Source organism: Lepidochelys kempii, chromosome 2, assembly GCF_965140265.1.
Source record: "Lepidochelys kempii isolate rLepKem1 chromosome 2, rLepKem1.hap2, whole genome shotgun sequence".
Classification (NCBI taxonomy): Eukaryota; Metazoa; Chordata; order Testudines; family Cheloniidae; genus Lepidochelys; species Lepidochelys kempii.
The window spans coordinates 122,257,089-122,277,443 of record NC_133257.1 but is presented as its reverse complement, the minus strand read 5'-3'; the positions used below and the strand labels follow the sequence as shown (position 1 = coordinate 122,277,443).

The 20,355-nt window shown below is 41.6% G+C and overlaps 1 protein-coding gene across 1 annotated transcript in view; it reads left to right on the top strand.

Moving 5' to 3' along the window:
* The window catches only part of PHLPP1 (PH domain and leucine rich repeat protein phosphatase 1), a 216,323-nt gene that overhangs the window by 135,296 nt on the left and 60,672 nt on the right, over nt 1-20,355 (top strand). Inside the window, exon 4 of the mRNA XM_073332220.1 lies at nt 6,847-7,013. Coding sequence (XP_073188321.1) covers nt 6,847-7,013 — 167 coding nt within the window. The remainder of the gene's footprint in view (nt 1-6,846; nt 7,014-20,355) is intronic.

Below are 20,355 nucleotides of genomic sequence, written 5' to 3'. Positions count from 1 at the left end.
TTATGAAAATGAATTTGACTATTAAGAATATAGCTACTCCTGATGTCAGAATATTACATCTGTCAGAAGGTGTAAACCAGGGGTGGGCAAACTTTTTGGCCTGAGGGCCACATCTAAGTATGGAAATTGTATGGCGGGCCATGAATGCTCACGAAATTGGGGGTTGGGATGCAGGAGGGGGTGAGGGCTCCAGCTGGGGGTGCAGGCTCTCAGGTAGGGGTGGGGATGAGGTGTTGGGGTGCAGGAGGGTGTTCTGGGCTGGGACCGAAGTGTTCAGAGGGCAGGAAGGGGATCAGGGCTGGGCAGGCGGCTGGGACATGGGAGGTCAGGGGCGCAGGTTCTGGGCGGTGCTTACCTCAAGCAGCTTCCAGAAGCAGCAGCATGTCCCCCCTTCAGCTCCTTCTTGGAGGTGCAGTCAGGCAGTTCTGCATGCTGCCCCGTCCGCAGGCGCAGCCCCTGCAGCTCCCATTGGCCATAGTTCCCAGCCAGTGGGAGCTGTGGGAGCGTTGCTGGGGGAGGAATACGGAGCTCCCTGGCTGCCCCTACACATAAGAGCTGGAGCAGGACATGCCGCTGCTTCTGGGAGCTGTGTGGAGCCATGGTATGCGTGGAGCAGGGCAAGCCCTGGACCCCAGCTGGAGCGCCGGAGTGGGGCAAGCCCCAACCCCCTGCCCCCAGCGGGAGCTTGAGGGCTGGATTAAAACTGGTTCTGAAGGGTGAGATGTCGCCCCTGGGCCATAGTTTGCCCACCCCTGGCGGTGGTAGTTCTGAGTCTTGCAAATATGTGATCAAACTATTATGGAGCATAAGGGATTACTATTTTGAGGCAGAACAGGTGCACAAAGTGCTGGCCTCCAGCCTGGACCCAAGCAGTGAACTCTATTTAAAACTGTAACTGCCAATATTTCCCAAACTAAATATTTTTCATGAGGTTAAAAACTTTTGAGACTACCAATAGCATTTTTTCTTTTGTCTGTTTTCTATCTGTCCATACTCCTTGGACTGAGTTACAGAGAAATGGTCTTCATTTCAATCAGAAAATTACTTTTTCATATGGCAGCTTAAAAAACAACATTAAAGATCAACATCTAAGTTTGTGGCTTCCAGTGGCATGGAATGAATCATGGCTGTCACTCTGAAGACAGATCTTAGAGGACAGTGGTTCACTCGATGTTCCATGGCTTGACTGTCTTGACATTTGAATATCAGCTGTCCTTCATTTTCTGTTTGTGTAGTAGGTAATAGCAATGCCTTTTGTGAATCTGATGCAGTTTGCTGTGATCCATATATTGCATGGCATGGTGAAGCCAGGTAGTTGGTCTGTAGGATCTATGGTTAGGTCTTGATTCTTGACCCCACTGTTCTCCCCTAGTCTCCACCATTTGTGTTTTGGTGATAGTCCTGAGGTTTTGAAACCTTTGGTCACTAACCAGATCGGGTTCCTGTACTAAAAGCAGCATCACCAGTTGCTTGAGATTGTCAGTGGGCGAGTCTGGGTTGGTTATTGCCCGGTTATGTTCTTCTATTATTGCTGCTGCTTTGGAGGGATAGTGGTAAGATGTACGCCATGATGGAGAAATGCTGTCTTCATTTTCCACCTGTACAACCACCATGGAAAGAAGTGCCTGAATGTGACCTTCCGCAACATCAAACGCAAGCACAAGGATTTCCCAAAACAACTGATAGAGAACTCTGCCCAGATAAATGCTGGGAACGATGATATCCACAAACTGGCTGGGACCAGTGGTGGGTACTGATGCTCACCCCTTGCGGACAGCCTTAACCGTAATCCTCTCTGTAACTGATTATTGCGTACTGGTATCGGCAGGTAGCATATATGCACAACTTGTCTATGTGCAGTTGAACGCTGCTGTTAGAATTGTCACATGAGTACTGAAGTCAACACCAACTGAAAATTACTTAAAGTGAAGAAATTAGGTATGTTCTGCTGTACTCAGTGCACCTGAAGATTACCTAACAAGATAGCATGTTTGGGGATTGTCTACTCTGGGAAACTTACTGCCATATAGCCAGTGATGAGCTGCCAAAACCTTAAAAACTGGTTCCCTCCTCACCCCACGAGTGGGTCATTGCAGTAAAAGTCATGGACAGGTCACGTGCTGTGAATTTTTATTTACTGTCTGTGACCTGTCCATGACTTTTACTAAAAATACCCATGACCAAAATGTAGCGTTAGCCACCATTACTGCATGAGGTGAGTAACTTCTTGTTTTGAGAGTCAGAATCCTGGGTCACTTTACAGTGCAATCTGTTAATTGAGTTTTCTTCTGTTGAAGGCTCTTTTTTTAAAAATGTGTATCCTTTTACTATTTGAATACAGCTTTCAGGAAAGGGGTGGACAGGAGGAAATTTAAATTCACACCTCATGGTTTAAAAAAAAAAAAAGAAGTTTCCTGCATAGACAAGGCCTATAACTTTGTCCATACAGCTGGTTCAGTTGACACTCATTGTCAGCAACAGGTATTTTTTGTAGCGTTGCCAAAGCTTTAGAATAAACAGGGCCAGTGATAAGTCCTGGCAAGCTTTGTGATAGAGTGGCATTTTACTGGACAAAGGAAGGCTTTCCTTAAATACCATTCTTTAGATGCAAGGATATCTATTGATTCACAGAGGGGTTTGGTGCAATGGTTTCTGCTGCAAACAGCTAATGATTTGTAATGAAACTAGACCATTTTTTTGACTTTCTCAAAATACTTGGTTTCCTTCAGATTGGATGAGACAGTACTGAGCAAGGAAAATTTTGTGTGCAGAGCATTTTGATCATTCAAGGACACCACTGGCTTTTGTGAACTCTTTTTTAGATTTGTAAGCCTTACGACTGTACAGATACACAGATGGTAGTTTAAAAATGCTTGCGTTCCCTGAGGGTCTTCATATTCTGCTAGTCATAGTTCTTTTCTAAGTAAACTGATTCTCGGTGGAGAATGAGAGAACATTTACTGGCTTTCATTGCCTGATGAGAGAGAGTACTCTGCCAATACCATTATGAATAATGATGCTGGAGTAGAAGCTGCATTTTAATTGCTGTAGGACTGGGAGCAAAAAGCAAATTGACAACATTTAGAACTCATTGCTATGGAGGGGCACGTGCTAATTTTATTGGCACATTAAAAAGGTGGAATAGGATCTAGAATAAAGACTTTCACATTGCCATGCTTGACTCAAAGGAGATGAAGGAAGCATTTTAAAATACTGTAGGTCTGAGTTGCATAACCAGGGTTGGACTATGGACTTAAATTTGATTGAAGATCCTTTATGTTGCTTTTTAATGTATAAAATTGTATCTGGACTGCCATATTACTGTTCCTTTAGGTCTCCTTTTGCAATATTAACGGGGAAAACCAGATTTCCATAAAATCTATTCATACAGTCGTCTTTGAACCGAGTATAGTTAAGTGTTTTGTTTGCACCCATGTTTTTAACTGCTATCCTTAGTGATCCTGTACCCACCACTGCAAACCTACCATTTTTCTTACAGGGTTATTGCTACAGTCTATTTTACGTGAACAGTAGGCATCGCACCTAGGTCTAGCTTAGGGCAAGATTCAGCTGGCCCCCATGGGTTTTTTCACATTGGAGATTATGAACAGGTCTGGGATCATGATCGTCCTACTTTTTGTATTGTTAAAAGGGGGTGTTTCTCAATATAGATGAAGTTGAGAAGTGTTGGGCTTCCTAGACAGAACAAGTCTGATGCCCTCTCTGTAAACCTGAGCAAAAGCAAACAAGAAAAAACCCCAAACAAACCAAGTTTTTATCATGGTAGTAATTTTAGTTAATCTTAGTTGTGTTTTTTTTTTTTAATAGTTAATGCTGCTGGAGTGTAGTTCTCATTCTGCAAGAAATATTTTTTGGGGGAGGAGCTTGCTTTTGCTGTAATTTATCTTTTCTCTAGAGGGGCTAGGTTGGGGAGGAAATCTAAGGAAATCTTTTATGTTCTTTTTGCAGATTTGATGCAAGGCTAGCTGCAAGGCTTCTTTTTCTTACCCTTTTGTGTGAAGATTGCTCTTGTTGCCTGATTTTTTTTTCTTCTTTAAGTGTGCTATAAATTCATTGCTGTGATTTTTAGCCATGCCTAGAAATGTCCTGTGTCCCCCACTGCAGTAGGCTTTATAAGAATGCTCTGATTTTAACAATCCAATAGCAAGTAAAAAAGTCATGCACAAAGTCTCTTTCAGTCTGGCTTGAGGGAAACACAAGATTTTAAATCTCCTCCTTTACTGTTTAATTTGGAAGCAAAGACATCACTTTAATGTTTACCCAGATTTTGAAGACGAATATTACATATTTTAAAAAACTCACTCTTGAGAGCTGAGAGAATATATTGCAAAGGATTGCTTGGGTTTTTTCCGTATCTTTCTCAGTGTAAATGTGATCCAGGAAATCTGCCCTTGTGTTGCCTACCAGTTTGTGGTAGCAAAAAGAGAAATATTGGAAGGCAATATGTTTATGGTTCATTGAGAACTATGGAAATGAGCTGTTAGATATATATTAATATTTTCCATTGGGATACTAAAATTCATTGTCCTCAGAATATTGCTTCATTTATAAGCCATATACAGAGTTTGATAAGTCAGTAAAATTGACAGTTGTCTGGACTAAAACTTTTTAATCTGTATTTTTGCTTACATTTTAGTTTTGTATTAGAGGCATCTTCAAAGAAACCCACTTTGGGAAGTAATTAGGCTAATTGGGAACAGAGCACGCTTACTCCAGAACAAGAGCATCCACACAGAGTTAGTTAATCAGGAATAGTTAGTCTACTTTAAATTCACACCCTATCTTAATCCAAATTAACTTCAGTGCAGACAAGCTGTGTGGGGGAACCCTTGTGGTGGTGGTTGGTGGTGGTTCATACCTTACCAGCCACATTCTGACACTAAAATGGAATTATCACTGTGCTCTTATGCTTGGTTAGAATGGCATACAGATGGCATTTTGGTTAGTATAGAAAAAAGCATTCTTGATCCTTTATGGACCTAAGTATGAAATGTATGGGTACACTAAAACAGATACAAGGTGTAATACAAGGTGAGTAGACAAAATGAGCATTTTGAATGAAAAAACTATACAGAAAACTACAAAACTGTTTGTTTGTAACTGACATTTTCCCCTTGAAGCTTACAATGGAGTTGATCTATCCTACAGTCCCCCCCCCCCGCCCCCTTTGCATTTAAAATATAATGAATGAACTCTACTTCTTGTTCCTGACCCCTGCCCTCAGCCTCAGAATGCAATTGGACTGTGCTGGCTAAGCCTGACTTGTGTGTCTGCATTCAGGGCCATGACTTTGCACAAAAATTATTTTATAACTTTTGAGCTACATGTCATCTTACTTATTGAGCTCTTATCAGATCTCCTTGTGTGGTGTTTATGAATTTTTCCTGTTGTGTCCATTAGATGTTGTTTGTATTTTTATTGGGCCTTAAAAGTATGAGGGCAATAAAAATGCCACTGACCAAATAAAATAACATTGCTGTTGGAATGAATAGCTAATACAATATATGTCCATTTAAGCATCATTTGTGCTACTGTGGAGGCTTAATATGGTGAGATGTACCTCTTCTTTTGATTCTTATTTCTTTAACAAGGTCATCACACAAAGCCCCTTCTCTCTATACAACTCGTGGACCTGCCCAGTGGTAGACTTTCCCTTATTTCTTTATTCATTGTCTCTGGCTCATCTTCACTAGAAAATTAATGTTATGGTTCCAGTAGAGTTTACTCATAACTGTATGTCAAACACAGCATTCACTGACTGCAATGTCCTATCCAACATTCTGCCTGTTCGCATAGCTCCTCAAGGTCTTTTCTAATGTTGAGCTGATTTTCTAGGGAAGACCAGCCTGTTTCTCTGTCCCCATCCCCCTTTCTGCATGACCAAGTGAAAAGGATTTTTAAATAGTTTTGGCAGAAGCTGCGTTGGTGGGAGGCAGGAATAGGGTACCTTCTTTTTGAAGTCTTTTTGCCACAAGGGCCTTATTGATGTATAATGAAGCATGAGTAAGTACAGACTTGTTGCTACTCAACATATCATGTCTGAAACCACGTTAGCAACAGGTGTAAATATGGTGGCTGGTGGTATTTCTTTGATCAACATGGATAGGTATCTTTTTCTTCTGAGGAGTATTAAAACCCCCCAGATCTCAGCATCTCCTTTCTCATACCTCTCTTGGTTACTCTTGGCCATTTTTTCCTCTGAATTGTAGTGGCCAGGGTGGATTTGCAACATGAGCAGCAATAGGCGTGTCTATAAATTAGTAACCTACTTTTATGTTGTTTTTTTAATGTGATATGGTAATTTTTCTTTCAATATCCCATCATTAGTACTGCGTTTAAGTGTTTCAGATAGGGCAGGTGGATATGGCACCCTTTTGTGCAGTTGTGCTTTTTTCATCATTCTGGTATACTCCCTGCCTATGGAGCAATAAAGACATCGGCACTGTCTCATTTGCTACGGTTATCCACCCGCAGCCAATCTCTGATCTTTCCCTCAGGTCTTAAAGTATTGCTTTCATTTTTTTAGATGTCTATTTGTGAGGATTTCAAATGCTTCAAGTCTTGTATTAGAAGGCCTGTATTGTACATGTCCGTATGGACTGATCACCAGTGGAGCTGAAGTGGCATTACAACAAAGCAAGGGAGAGTTGAAAAAATAGGGTCAGAATAATTGGTGAGAAAGTTATACACACACGGGCATGTGTACTGACAACATTGACCAATGATTTCTGCTGTGTAAAAAATCTTATCTTGCACTTGTACGTGTAAAGGATGACATTCCCATATTTTAGGAGTGTTAATGTGTTCGATTATCTTATTTTCTAGGTTGCCTCGCAGCGCATAAGCTCAGTGGATCTCTCATGCTGCAGTCTGGAGCATCTGCCTGCCAACCTCTTCTACAGCCACGACCTCACGCATCTCAATTTAAAACAGAACTTCCTGAGGCTAAACCCCAGCCTGTCAACAACTAGAGGGCTTAGTGAACTACAGAGGTAAATAAAAAAAAAGCCACGTGCTTCTAGCCACATCCTCCATTCTGTTCTTACTCACTGTGTGTAAGTTTAGTGATACTTGGTTTGCAGGAACTTCCGTCAAGGTAGATCTGCAAGAGGGCAAAAATGTATATATTTGTGTATGGAAACACACTATGGAGCGATAGATTCTGGTCTTTTTTATAGATAACTAATTTGGAAAATGTGTGTACAGGGATTTGAATGTTGTTCTCTGAATTAAGCAAGCTTTTAAAATCCAAAATAGTTTTCCACATTCACTGCTTTTTCCTTACACACCTGAGCCCAATTTAAATCCATTGATCTTTCACGTGTTTGATCATCAGTGTACTTTTATGAATTGTCTATCAGATGGGTTCTGTTCTTGAGCTGTGGAGTATAAACTGTGTAGGACTTTACGTTACATTCTGAAGCACTTAGACGAGAGGAAAGTGATCAGGAACAGTCAGCATGGATTCACCAAGGGAAAGTCATGCCTGACTAATCTAATTGACTTCTATGATGAGATAACTGGTTCTGTGGATGAAGGGAAAGCAGTGGACGTGTTATTCCTTGACTTTAGCAAAGCTTTTGACCTGGTGTCCCACAGTATTCTTGTCAGCAAGTTAAAGAAGTATGGGCTGGATGGATGCACTACAAGGTGGGTAGAAAGTTGGCTAGATTGTTGGGCTCAACGGGTAGTGATCAATGGCTCCATGTCTAGTTGGCAGCTGGTATATAGCGGAGTGCCCCAAGGATCAGTCCTGGGGCCGGTTTTGTTCAATATCTTCATTAATGATCTGGAGGATGGTGTGGATTGCACCCTCAGCAAGTTTGCGGATGACACTAAACTGGGAGGAGTGGTAGATACGCTGGAGGGCAGGGATAGGATACAGAGGGACCTAGACAAATTGGAGGATTGAGCCAAAAGAAATCTGATGAGGTTCAACAAGGACAAGTGCAGAGTCCTGCACTTAGGACGGAAGAATCCAATGCACCGCTACAGACTAGGGACCGAATGGCTAGGCAGCAGTTCTGCAGAGAAGGAACAAGGGTTACAGTGGACGAGAAGCTGGATATGAGTCGACAGTGTGCCCCTGTTGCCAAGAAGGCCAATGGCATTTTGGGATGTATAAGTAGGGGCATTGCCAGCAGATCGAGGGATGTGATCGTTCCCCTCTATTCGACATTGGTGAGGCCTCATATGGAGTACTGTGTCCAGTTTTGGGCCCCACACTACAAGAAGGATGTGGAAAAATTGGAGAGAGTCCAGCGAAGGGCAACAAAAATGATTAGGGGACTGGAACACATGACTTATGAGGAGAGGCTGAGGGAACTGGGATTATTTAGACTTCAGAAGAGAAGAATGAGGGGGGATTTGATAGCTGCTTTTAACTACCTGAAAGGTGAATCCAAAGAGGATGGATCTAGACTATTCTCAGTGATAGCAGATGACAGGACAAGGAGTAATGGTCTCAAGTTGCAGTGGGGGAGGTTTAGATTGGATATTAGGAAAAACTTTTTCACTAGGAGGGTGGTGAAACACTGGAATGTGTTACCAAGGGAGGTGGTGGAATCCCCTTCCTTAGAAGTTTTTAAGGTGAGGCTTGACAAAGCCCTGGCTGGGATGATTTAGTTGGGATTGGTCCTGCTCTGGGCAGGGGGTTGGACTAGATGGCCTCCAGAGGTCCCTTCCAACTCTATTATTCTATGATTTTATGATTAGTGTCAGGAAAACAAACTAGTAAATTAAATGTGACATCTGCCCCTTTTCCTTTTCCCTACTACCCACTCCTCTAGCAGCTGTGACCTTAATGATTCTGTCTGGATATGACCACTAATATACGTGACTGTTTTCTGATGGGCATAGAGCAAGAAGGAACACATTAATAGTAAGCAGTGTCATTGCGTAGTTGGGGCATGAACATTGTGTCTGTGTACATCCCCTAGAATTACAAAACAGACTAGCTGTTCATATTCAGACAGATGAATGTTTCTATATAGCAAGTAAAGATGTTTTGTAATTTCAGTGGTGCCTGAATTGCAAAGTGCACTGGGATTATTTGTGAATGGTCCTCTATAAATGTATTGTAATATACTATAGCCAGCACTTCTAATCCTTTTCTTTTTGAAAAATATCCAAAAAATACAAAATGGATTATGCAGGCTGCTACATTTTTAAATAATCTTCAATTGACTTTTAGAAAAACAAAAAAATTTGCATTATAGGGGATGAACAAACCCAATAAGTCTGATTCCCGAACAAAACAGACAACATTTCCAGGAACAGATGAGCATAGCCAGCAGTAAACTGTAGTGGAATAGTTGATTTTATGCCCTCTAAAACCATATCAGAAATGTTGTATTACTTGATGTTGCCAGTTGGAGATGAACAAATTGGTGAACATAAGAACCAACTTGCACCTTCAACACAAAACCATTTTGCTCTTATTTTTAATATTAGAAAAGGTACAGAAGTCCTTTTTTGTGCACGGAGTGGCTTGGTTCCAACTGCTGATAAGAACATAAGAATGGCCATAGCTGGATGGATCTTTGGTCTAACCCAATCAGTATCCTGTCAATTGACAGTGGCCAATGCCAGGTGCCCCAGAGCAAGTGAATTTAACAGGTAATGATCAAGTGATCTCTCTCCTGCCATCCGTCTCCATTCTCTGACAAACAGAGGCTAGGGACACCATTCCTTACCCATCCTGGCTAATAGCCATTAATGGACTTAACCTCCATGAATTTATCCAGTTCTCTTTTAAACCCTGTTATAGTCCTAGCCTACACAATCTCCTCAGGCAAGGAGTTCCACAGGTTGACTGTGCGCTGAGTGAAGAAGAACTTCCTTTTATTTGTTTTAAACCTGCTGCCCATTAATTTCATTTGGTGGCCCCTAGTTCTTATATTATGGGAACAAGTAAATAACTTTTCCTTATTCACTTTCTCCACACCACTCATGATTTTATATACCTCTATCATATCCCTCCTTAGTCTCCTTTTTTCCCCCAAAATGAAAAGTCCTGGCCTCTTTAATCTCTCCTCATATGGGACCCGTTCCAAACCCCTAATCATTTTAGTTGCCCTTTTCTGAACCTTTTCTAATGCCAGTATATCTTGAGATGAGGGGACCACATCTGTATGCAGTATTCAAGATGTGGGCATACAATGGATTTATATAAGGGCAATAAGATATTCTCCATCTTATTCTCTATCCCTTTTTTAATGGCTCCTAACACCCCGTTTGCTTTTTTGACTGCTGCTGCACACTGCCTGGACGTCTTCAGAGAACTATCCACGATGACTCCAAGATCTTTCTCCTGATTAGTTGTAGCTAAATTAGCCCCCATCATATTGTGTATATATAGTTGGGGTTATTTTTTCCAATGTGCATTATTTTACATTTGTCCACATTAAATTTTGTTTGCCATTTGGTTGTCCAGTCACTTAGTTTTGTGAGATCTTTTTGAAGTTCTTCACAGTCTGCTTTGATCTTAACTATCTTGAGCAGTTTAGTGTAGTCTGCAAACTTTTCCACCTCACTGTTTACCCCTTTCTCCAGATCATTTATGAATAAGTTGAATAGGATTGGTCCTAGGACTGACCCTTGGGGAACACCACTAGTTACCCCTTGCCATTCTGAAAATTTACCATTTATTCCTACCCTTTGTTCCCTGTCTTTTAACCCGTTCTCAATCCATGAAAGGATCTTCCCTCTTATCCCATGACAACTTAATTTATGTAAGAGCCTTTGGTGAGGGACCTTGTCAAAGGCTTTCTGGAAATCTAAGTACACGATGTCCACTGGATCCCCCTTGTCCACATGTTTAACCCCCTCAAAAAACTCTATTAGATTAGTTTCAGAGTAACAGCCGTGTTAGTCTGTATTCACAAAAAGAAAAGGAGTACTTGTGGCACCTTAGAGACTAACCAATTTATTTGAGCATGAGCTTTCGTGAGCTACAGCTCACTTCATCGGATGCATATCGTGGAAACTGCAGCAGACTTTATATATACACAGAGAATATGAAACAAAACCTCCTCCCACCCCACTGTCCTGCTGGTAAGTCTGCTTATAAAGTCTGCTGCAGTTTCCACGATATGCATCTGATGAAGTGAGCTGTAGCTCACGAAAGCTCATGCTCAAATAAATTGGTTAGTCTCTAAGGTGCCACAAGTACTCCTTTTCTATTAGATTAGTAAGACATGATCTCCCTTTACAGAAACCATGTTAACTTTTGCTCAACAATTTATGTTCTTCTATGTGTCTGACAATTTTATTCTTTACTATTGTTCCAACTAATTTGCCCAGTACTGACATTAGACTTACCGGTCTGTAATTGCCAGTATCACCTCTATAGCCCCTCTTAAATATTGGCGTTACATTAGCTATCTTCCAGTCATTGGGGACAGTAGCTGATTTAAAGGACCGGTTACAAACCATCGTTAATAGTTCTGCAATTTCACATTTGAGTTCTTTCAGAACTCTTGGTTGAATGCCATCTGGTCCTGGTGACTTGTTACTGTTAAGTTTCTCAATTAATTACAAAACCTCCTCTAGTGACACTTCAATCTGTGACAATTCCTCAAATTTGTCACCTACAAAAGACGGCTCAGGTTTGGGAATCTCCCTAACATCCTCAGCCGAGAAGACTGAAGCAAAGAATTCATTTAGTTTCTCTGCGATGACTTTATCGTCTTTACGTGTTCCTTTTGTATCTCAATCGTCCAAGGGCCCCACTGGTTGTTTAGCAGGCTTCTTGCTTCTGATGTACTTAAACATTTTATTACCTTTTGAGTTTTTGGCTAGCTGTTCTTCAAACTCCTTTTTGGCTTTTCTTATTACATTTTTACATTTAATTTGGCAGTGTTTATGCCCCTTACTAGGATTTGACTTCCACTTTTTAAAAGATGCCTTTTTTATTTCTCACTGCTTCGTTTACATAGTTGTTAAGCCACGGTGGCTCTTTTTTAGTTCTTTTACTATGTGTTTTAATTTGGGGTATACATTTAAGTTGAGCCTCTATTATGGTGTCTTTTGAAAAGTGTCCATGCAGCTTGCAGAGATTTCACTCGAGTCACTGTACCTTTTAATTTCTGTTTAACTAATCTTCTCATTTTTGCATAGTTCCCCTTTCTGAAATTAAATGCCACAGTGTTGGGCTGTTACTGTTTCTTCCCACCACAGGAATGTTAAATGTTGTTATGTTATGGTGGCTATTTCCAAGAAGTCCTGTTACAGTTAGCTCTTGGACCAGATCCTGCGCTCCACTCGGGACTAGATCGAGAGTTGCCTCTCCCCTTGTGGGTTCCTGTACCAGCTGCTCCAAGAAGCAGTCATTTAAAGTATCGAGAAATTTTGTCTCTGCATTTCGTCCTGAGGGGACATGTACCCAATTAGTATGGGGATAATTGAAATCCCCCACTATTACTGAGTTTATTTTGATAGCCTCTCTAATCTCCCTTAGCATTTCATCGTCACTTTCACTGTCCTGGTCAGGTGGTAGATAATAGATCCCCACTGTTATATTCTTATTAGAGCATGGAATTGCTATCCATAGAGATTCTATGGAACATGGATTCATTTAAGATTTTTATTTCATCTGATTCTACATTTTCTTTCACATATAGTGCCACCCCCACCCCAACCCCCCGCATGACCTGTTCTGTCCTTTCAATATATTTTGTACCCCGGAATGATTGTGTCCCATTGATTGTCCTCACTCCACCAGATTTCTGTGATGCCTATTATATCAATAGCCTCCTATAACACAAGGCACTCTAGTTCCCCCATCTTATTATTTAGACTTCTAGCATTTGTGTACAAGCACTTTAAAAACTTGTCACTGTCTGCCCTTTTCTGATGTCAGATTCTTTGTGAATGTTTCTCATCTGATCTGGCCCATACTTTATCCTCTTCCATCCTCTCCTCCTGACTAAAACCTAGAGAATCTCTATCAATAGACTCTCCTCTAAGAGAAGTCTCTTTCCAGTCCACGTGCACCTCTGCAGCAATTGGCTTTCCCCCATCTCTTAGTTTAAAAACTACTCTGCTTTTTAATGTTAAGGGGAAAATGTTAAATTAACATTTAATGTTAATGTTGAAAAGGGAAGTGTTCAAACAGCATGGCAGGCTACTCTCATTGTCTGCCATGTTTGTGGTCTGCAGGGTGATGCAGTAGTAGGAACTGCTATAGTGCCTCAGTGAAAGACAGCAACAACAGGAGCCAAAATTTTGGATAATACTGTTTTAACCAGTAGTGGATGTACATTCAACAGCTTCTGAAAGAAATCTGTTTGGAACTGGCTGCTTGAAGATTAAAGTACTGTAAAGTTATTGTAGTTTGTTTTTGTTTCTATTTTCAAGATCATATACCTTGCAGGGCTGAACAATACATAGTCAAAACTCTGGTTCAATATGTCATATAGATAAACAAAGCCTGTCATGGTGATGAATTGTTAGCATTGTAAAGGCTTGCAAACACTAGAAACACTTTTCTTGTTGGCCTGCCTTCCTCAGCATCTTCTTCACATTAAAATAAGATGCCAGGTCTGACTGTTCCAGTGAGGGGATAGGACAGAGTAGATAAATAATAATCCTGAGATTCAGTTCTGCTCTCAAATATAGATGTTTATTGCTGCGTGCTGTAGGAAGACGTTTTATAGTAACTGTGCATTTGATATTTTCCAAGTATTGTAAAAGGAAGAATCAAGATGAGTTAATGTAAGTTTGGCAGCTTCATGCATCTCTTTTGGGAGGGGAAGGAGTGGTAAAGGACATATTTGCTTGGGGCATGAGATAAGTAAACATTACTTTGTGAGACTGTTCATGTATACTTGTTTTATTGCTCATTTAAACTTGTTAAATCCACTTCGTAGTGTGTTTCTCATGGTCCAAAATTGTAATCAGAACTTTGAGTACTGGGTAGTTTTGTACCAACACCTATATTTTTCTATTTGTGTGCATGCCAGAAAATAGGGAACAAATATTTGAATCTAACCTTCAAAAGTAGGTGGTGTGAAAATTCAAGTACAGTAAAAGATAAATGGCCTATTGAGTGAGTTGGGTTTACTTGCTCCAATTCACAGTGGCTTCTTTAAAACTTATAACATGGTGCCTTTCAGAAAAAGTTCCCCCCTACCGCCCCACCCCCGGTTGTTGCAGTAACGGAAGCTAATGAAAAGGAGAACTTGTGGCACCTTACAGACTGAGAAATTTGAGTATAAGCTTTCGTGAGCTACAGCTCACTTCATCGGATGCATTCAGTGGAAATACAGTGGGGAGATTTATATACACAGAGAACATGAAACAATGGGTGTTACCATACACACTGTAAGGAGAATGATCACTTAAGATGAGCTATTACCAGCAGGAGAGCTGGGCGGGGGGGGGGGGGGGCACGATGGGAACCTTTTGTAGTGATATCAAGGTGGGCCATTTCCAGCAGTTGACAAGAACATCTGAGGAACAGTGGGGGGGGGAATAAACATGGGGAAAGTTTTACTTTGTGTAATGACCTATCCACTCCCAGTCTCTATTCAAGCCTAAGTTAATTGTATCCAGTTTGCAAATTAATTCCAATTCAGCAGTCTCTTGTTGGAGTCTGTTTTTGAAGTTTTTTTGTTGAATTGCCACTTTTAGGTCTGTAATCGAGTCACCAGAGAGATTGAAGTGTTCTCCAACTGGTTTTTGAATGTGTTAATTCTTGACTTCTGATGTGTGTCCATTTATTCTTTTATGTAGAGACTGTCCAGTTTGACCAATGTGCATGGCAGAGGGGCATTGCTGGCACATGATGGCATATATCACGTTGGTAGATGTGCAGGTGAACAAGCCTCTGATAGTGTGGCTGATGTGATTAGGCCCTATGATGGTGTCCCCTGAATAGATATGTGGACACAGTTGCCAACAGGCTTTGTTGCAAGGATAGGTTCCAGGGTTAGTGGTTCTGTTGTGTGGCGTGTGGTTGCTGGTGAGTATTTGCTTCAGGTTGGGGGGCTGTCTGTAAGCAAGGATTGGCCTGTCTCCCAAGATCTGAGAGAGTGATGGGTCGTCCTTCAGGATAGGTTGTAGATCCTTGACCATGCGCTGGACAGGTTTTAGTTGGGGACTGAAGGTGACGGCTAGTGGCATTCTGTTACTTTGTTTGTTTGGCCTGTCCTGTAGTAGGTAACTTCTGGGTACTCTTCTGGCTCTGTGAATCTGTTTCTTCACTTCAGCAGGTGGGTATTGTAGTTGTAAGAACGCAATTCTTCAACAAAAAAAACTGTTCCTCAGATGTTCTTGTCAACCTCTGGAAATGGCCCACCTTGATTATCACTACAGAAGGTTTTCTCCTCCTCCCCTGTCGTGTCTTCCCCCCCCGCCGGTAATAGCTCACCTTAAGTGATCACTGTCTTGTTACAGTGTGCATGGTAACACCTATTGTTACATGTTCTCTATGTATATAAATCTCCCCACTGTATGTTCCACTGAATTCATCCGATGAAGTGAGCTGTAGCTCAGGAAAGCTTATGCTCAAATAAATTTGTTAGTCTCTAAGGTGCCACAAGTACTCCTTTTCTTTTTACTAAGAACATTGTTTGTAAATAATGATGGGAAATCATTCAGTCAAATGTTTGTCATTAAACAGTGTTTTAGTGAAAGCATGCAACTGAAATTAGAGTAAATAGTATTGGCAAACACCATTTTCGTCAGCATGTTCTAGCAATTCTTCTTATGATGCTAAGGAACTAGCTTTTTCCCCCACCCCTTACATTGTAATGAAGGTTTAATAATTAACAGTGACACTATAGATTTTCTTTTACAAATACATACATGCAGTCATTACCGGTTTCCTAGGGGCCTTACTCAGAAATCTAATCTCCTCTCAAGCATCCCTTACTTGAAATTACTTTAGACAGGTGACACAGCTTTAAATCTTCCAGCTTTCACAAGGTATGACAAAGCAAAGGATTTATATATTATGGATGCTAGCAGTGAAAGTGTTTGAAAGAAGCACAGGAATTCAAAAATCAAATACCCCAAAGGGCAGGAAAATAGTGTCATGCTTTCCAGAGAGAAAATAACCTGCAAATGGTATATTCTGGGGTTACAAATGTACACAAGAGGAAGGAGGGAGAAGGGGATAAGGCATATAATAGCTCAGTTGCAGGAAAATAATCTCTATATGAGGGCCCAATCCAAAATCCACTGAAGTCTATGGAAAGAGATTGTTTTGACTTCAGTGGGCTTTGGATCAAGGCTTAAATGCTGAAGCATTTTATTTTCATAGCTGCAGATGCTGAGAAGGAACTTAGTTTTACAAACGTAATTCACTGCATTACTGGTGGGTGGGGAAAATCTTTTTAAATAAAATCTTATTTTACAAATAGCCGCAGATCATTAAAACTGAAAGTTTTTTTTAAATTGAACTTTTAAATTACACAAAAACAGCAAAAAGAAAAGGAGTACTTGTGGCACCTTAGAGACTAACCAATTTATTTGAGCATAAGCTTTCATGAGCTACAGCTCACTTCATCGGATGCATAAAAACAGCAATCACTTTCTAGTCCGTTTTGCCTTTGTTTTGTGTTTTGCAAAATACTACAATGTTTGAGTTGCAAACATTGTAAAGGGTTGTTTTAAAAGTTACCATTTGGAAATTAAAAAATAACATAACAGCACTTGTTAATTTTTAGGTATTTAAAACAGAATTTTGTGGCCACATTTGAAATTACTATAGTGCAGGTAAGCAGAGTAGAAGATGGTATTTGAAGGGGATATTCTGTTTCTTATGTAATCTTTATTTCTTTTTACTTGTTCAGTATTTTCCACTCTAATCTCCCCTTCTGTTTTCTCCAGTATTTTCCGAGTCTTTAGCTGCATCTTCATCTTTTCTCTAGTTTACCAGCCTTTAGTAGTGGTCTTTACAATAATAGCCCTTGGCTTTCTCCCTCAGAGTTCTCTGGGACTTACCACCATGTAACTTCAAAGACCCTATCCTGCCACGATGATTCTTGTGAAAGAACTAGGGCTGTCTATGAATCACAGTTAACTCATGTAATTAACTAAAAAAAAATCGTGATTAATCGCACTGTTAAACAATAGTATACCAATTGAAATCTATTAAATATTTTGGATATTTTTCTACATTTTCAAGGATATGAATTTCAATTACAACACAGAATACAAAGTGTACGGTACTCACTTTATTTTATTTTTATTACAAATATTTGCACTGTAAAAATAAACAAAAGAAACAGTATTTCAGTTCATCTCATACAAGTACTGTAGTATGATCTCTTTAAATACATTTAAATTTAAATAAACGGTATTCTATTGTTTAACAATGTGATTAATTGTGATTTATTGCAATTAATTATTTTAATCACTTGACAGCCCTAGAAAAAATCCTAGATGTGCTGCTTCATATAGAACAGGGATGATCATCTATAGCTGCCAAATTTGGAAAAACTGTCCCTGGAAACGCTTTTCAAATAAGGTGGGCAGAGCACGAAATCTCCAGAGACTCTGTGCATTCTGGTTTAAAAAGGCATTATTTATATACAAATGCCTTAGTTAATAAGGCTTGAAAACATGTTTCCAGACCTTTCTTAAAGGCTTGTTTATTTGCCAAGCTGACAATCTACTAAATCCTGTATTCTCTGCCCCACAAGATTACAGTGGTGAGCATGGTAAGAAATGCCAAAATAATAAAACACTGTATTGTAACATTGCATCATTGTGACAGATCGCATAATCATACTGTGCTACAAGAACATGAGCTATAAAACGCATTATTACAAAAATACATAAAACCAGTGATGTGTGAACCCTTTAAAGGTCAGAGTCTTCCTAAGCAGAATAAAATGTAGTTGATACCCTATTTGCCAGCACTCCTTAATTGTGAGGTCCGTAAAGCTCTGATCATGTGAGCAGCTGCAGATGGCTCAGGAATCTGAGCTCAGTTACTTGTTCCACCTGTGGCCATGAGAGACCTCTTCCATCTGCTGAGAGGGCAGCTGCCTGTAGTTCTCGTGTACCCCTCAGTGTCCTGCATGGAAGTATCAGGGAGCCACCTCCACCCCTCAAAATGAGGCAATAGGGGCCTTAGATGGGCCTTCTTCCACTTGCAGTGCACTAACTGTGGACAGGGGTCATATTGTTTGGGTAATGGTGCAGGAAAGCAGGGGGAGGCGGCAACAGCGTAACCTTCTATTGGCAGAGAAGTTGGCCGTATTTGTTGGAAACTGGGGTGAGGCTGATTCCACGGGGTTGAAGGACTTGAGAGAGGGGAATTAACCTGCTGGATTGTTGGGGTAACTGACCAGGTTCTGGTGCAAACTGCTGAAGTTGAAGTAGTACTGGAGGGCAGAGGCTGCTTCGTGCCATGTGAGGTGAGGAAGAGAATTTGGAACAAGTGATGTCTGCTGGGGTTAGGAGCAGCTGGAGAGGGTGGGTGAAAGTCTGTGGAAAGATGCTGGAGAGAGTGCTTGTAGGAGAGGAGAGTGGGGTTGCCAGGGAGTGGTGACTGAGAAAAAGTATGTCATGCCAAGAGTTGTCGGGAGGAGGGGGGACAAAGATGGGAATGCTGTGTCCCAAATTTTTATGTACAAGTTTTGTGTTCATTTCTATTCGAATTTTCATCCTGAAAATGTGCACACATGGGTGTCAGGAGGGTTTTCCACAGACAGTTACAAAATCAGGAGTCAGACCCAAACCATGCAATTCACTCAGTTAAGATCTCATGATTTTTAACAATCACATGTGTTTCTGGATCTTTCGTGACTTTGACGACATACTTGTTTCTTCTTCCAGTGCTTGTACATGTCCATTCCACTGTAGGTATTCTGAGCACAGTCACTGGAAAATTTCCCCTCCGTGGTCCTCTTTGGGGCTGCTCAGATATCCTCTGGTGCCAGGTGCACATAATGCCAGTATAAACGGCCCAGGTGACCCCATGCCCCCTCAGTTCCTTTTTACTGCCTGTGATGGTCGCTGGCCCTGCTCTCCTTGCTACGGCAACCTTTTCTCGGTTGTAAATAGTTTTTTAATATTAGTATGTTAGCATAGTTGGTTTTCTTCATTAGTTAGCGGAGGTTTGTCCATTTCCGGCGCTGAGGCACGCCTCAGAAACCGGGCTTCTAGCCCTGTGTCTCCTGCAACAAGGCTGTGCCTCTGAGCAACCCGCACTCTAGTTGCCTAAAGTGCTTGGGTGAGGCTCACATCAGGAATCAGTATTAGATCTGCATTGAATTAAACCTCATACGAAGGAGGACTGGGAGTCCAGGTTAAAGCTCCTACTAAGGGAGCAGCGCTGAGATCTTCCTCTGAGCTAAGCTGGTTGGACTTGGCACCGAGCACCTCAGCGTCCGAGAGGAGTGCTCATCCCACCATACAGGAGTCCTGGCACCATTCAGCATCCCAGTTGTTGAAGAAGCAGCGCAGAAAGAAGCTGGCTGAAAGGGGACTTTCCCCCACACCGAAGACAGCCAGGCATGGGGAGCAGAGTGGAGTGTGACCTCGGTCAGGCTGCTTCTCTGCCTCGGCATCGCAGTCGGCACTGTTGACTCCAGCCTTGACTCAGGCACTGAATCTGGTACCAGACAAACTGACTGCACTGGAGGGACAACATGACACCAGCGCCATTGCCTATCAATGAGGCCATTATGGACCCAGTGAAAGCCCTGTGGCAACCCCCCTGCTTCCCTTCCCCCCACCTTAAAAAGAGTTGAGAGGAAATACTTTGTCCCTGCCTGTGGCTATGAGTTCCTATACACATACGTCTCCCTGTTCCTCCTCTCTGCCTAACCCCCGCGCCCCCCCCCATACCTGGTGATGTCCATGGCCAACAAGAGGGAAAGGCAGGGTCTGCAGGCAACTCCTAAGGCGAAAATCTCCAAGAAATTGTACTTTTCAGTAGAAAGGTGTACTCTACTGGGCTGCAGCTTGGGATCACTAAGCAGAAGTCACTGCTGAACAGATATGACGTCAACGTGTGGGACTTCATGTTGAAGTTCAAGGACTTGCTTCCCCAAGAGGTCAGGCAGAAGTTCTCGCTGGTGGACAAGGGGAAGTTGATAGCCAGGGCTTCCTTGCAAGTTGCCCTGCATGTGGTGGATTCAGCAGCTACATTCACAGCCTCCATAGTGGCCATGCAAAGGAGTTCATGGTTACAGTCCTCAGATCTCCAGCATGAGGTCCAGCAAAAGCCCTTCAGGACCTTCCCTTCAAGGGAGCTTCACTTTTTTCTGAGCAGACCGATGTGAAGCTCCATGATTGTATAACCTAGGGACTGTGGAAACAGAGCAGAGATTTTAGCTGCAGATTGCATGCTCTTCTGCCTTGGCGTCAGTGTGC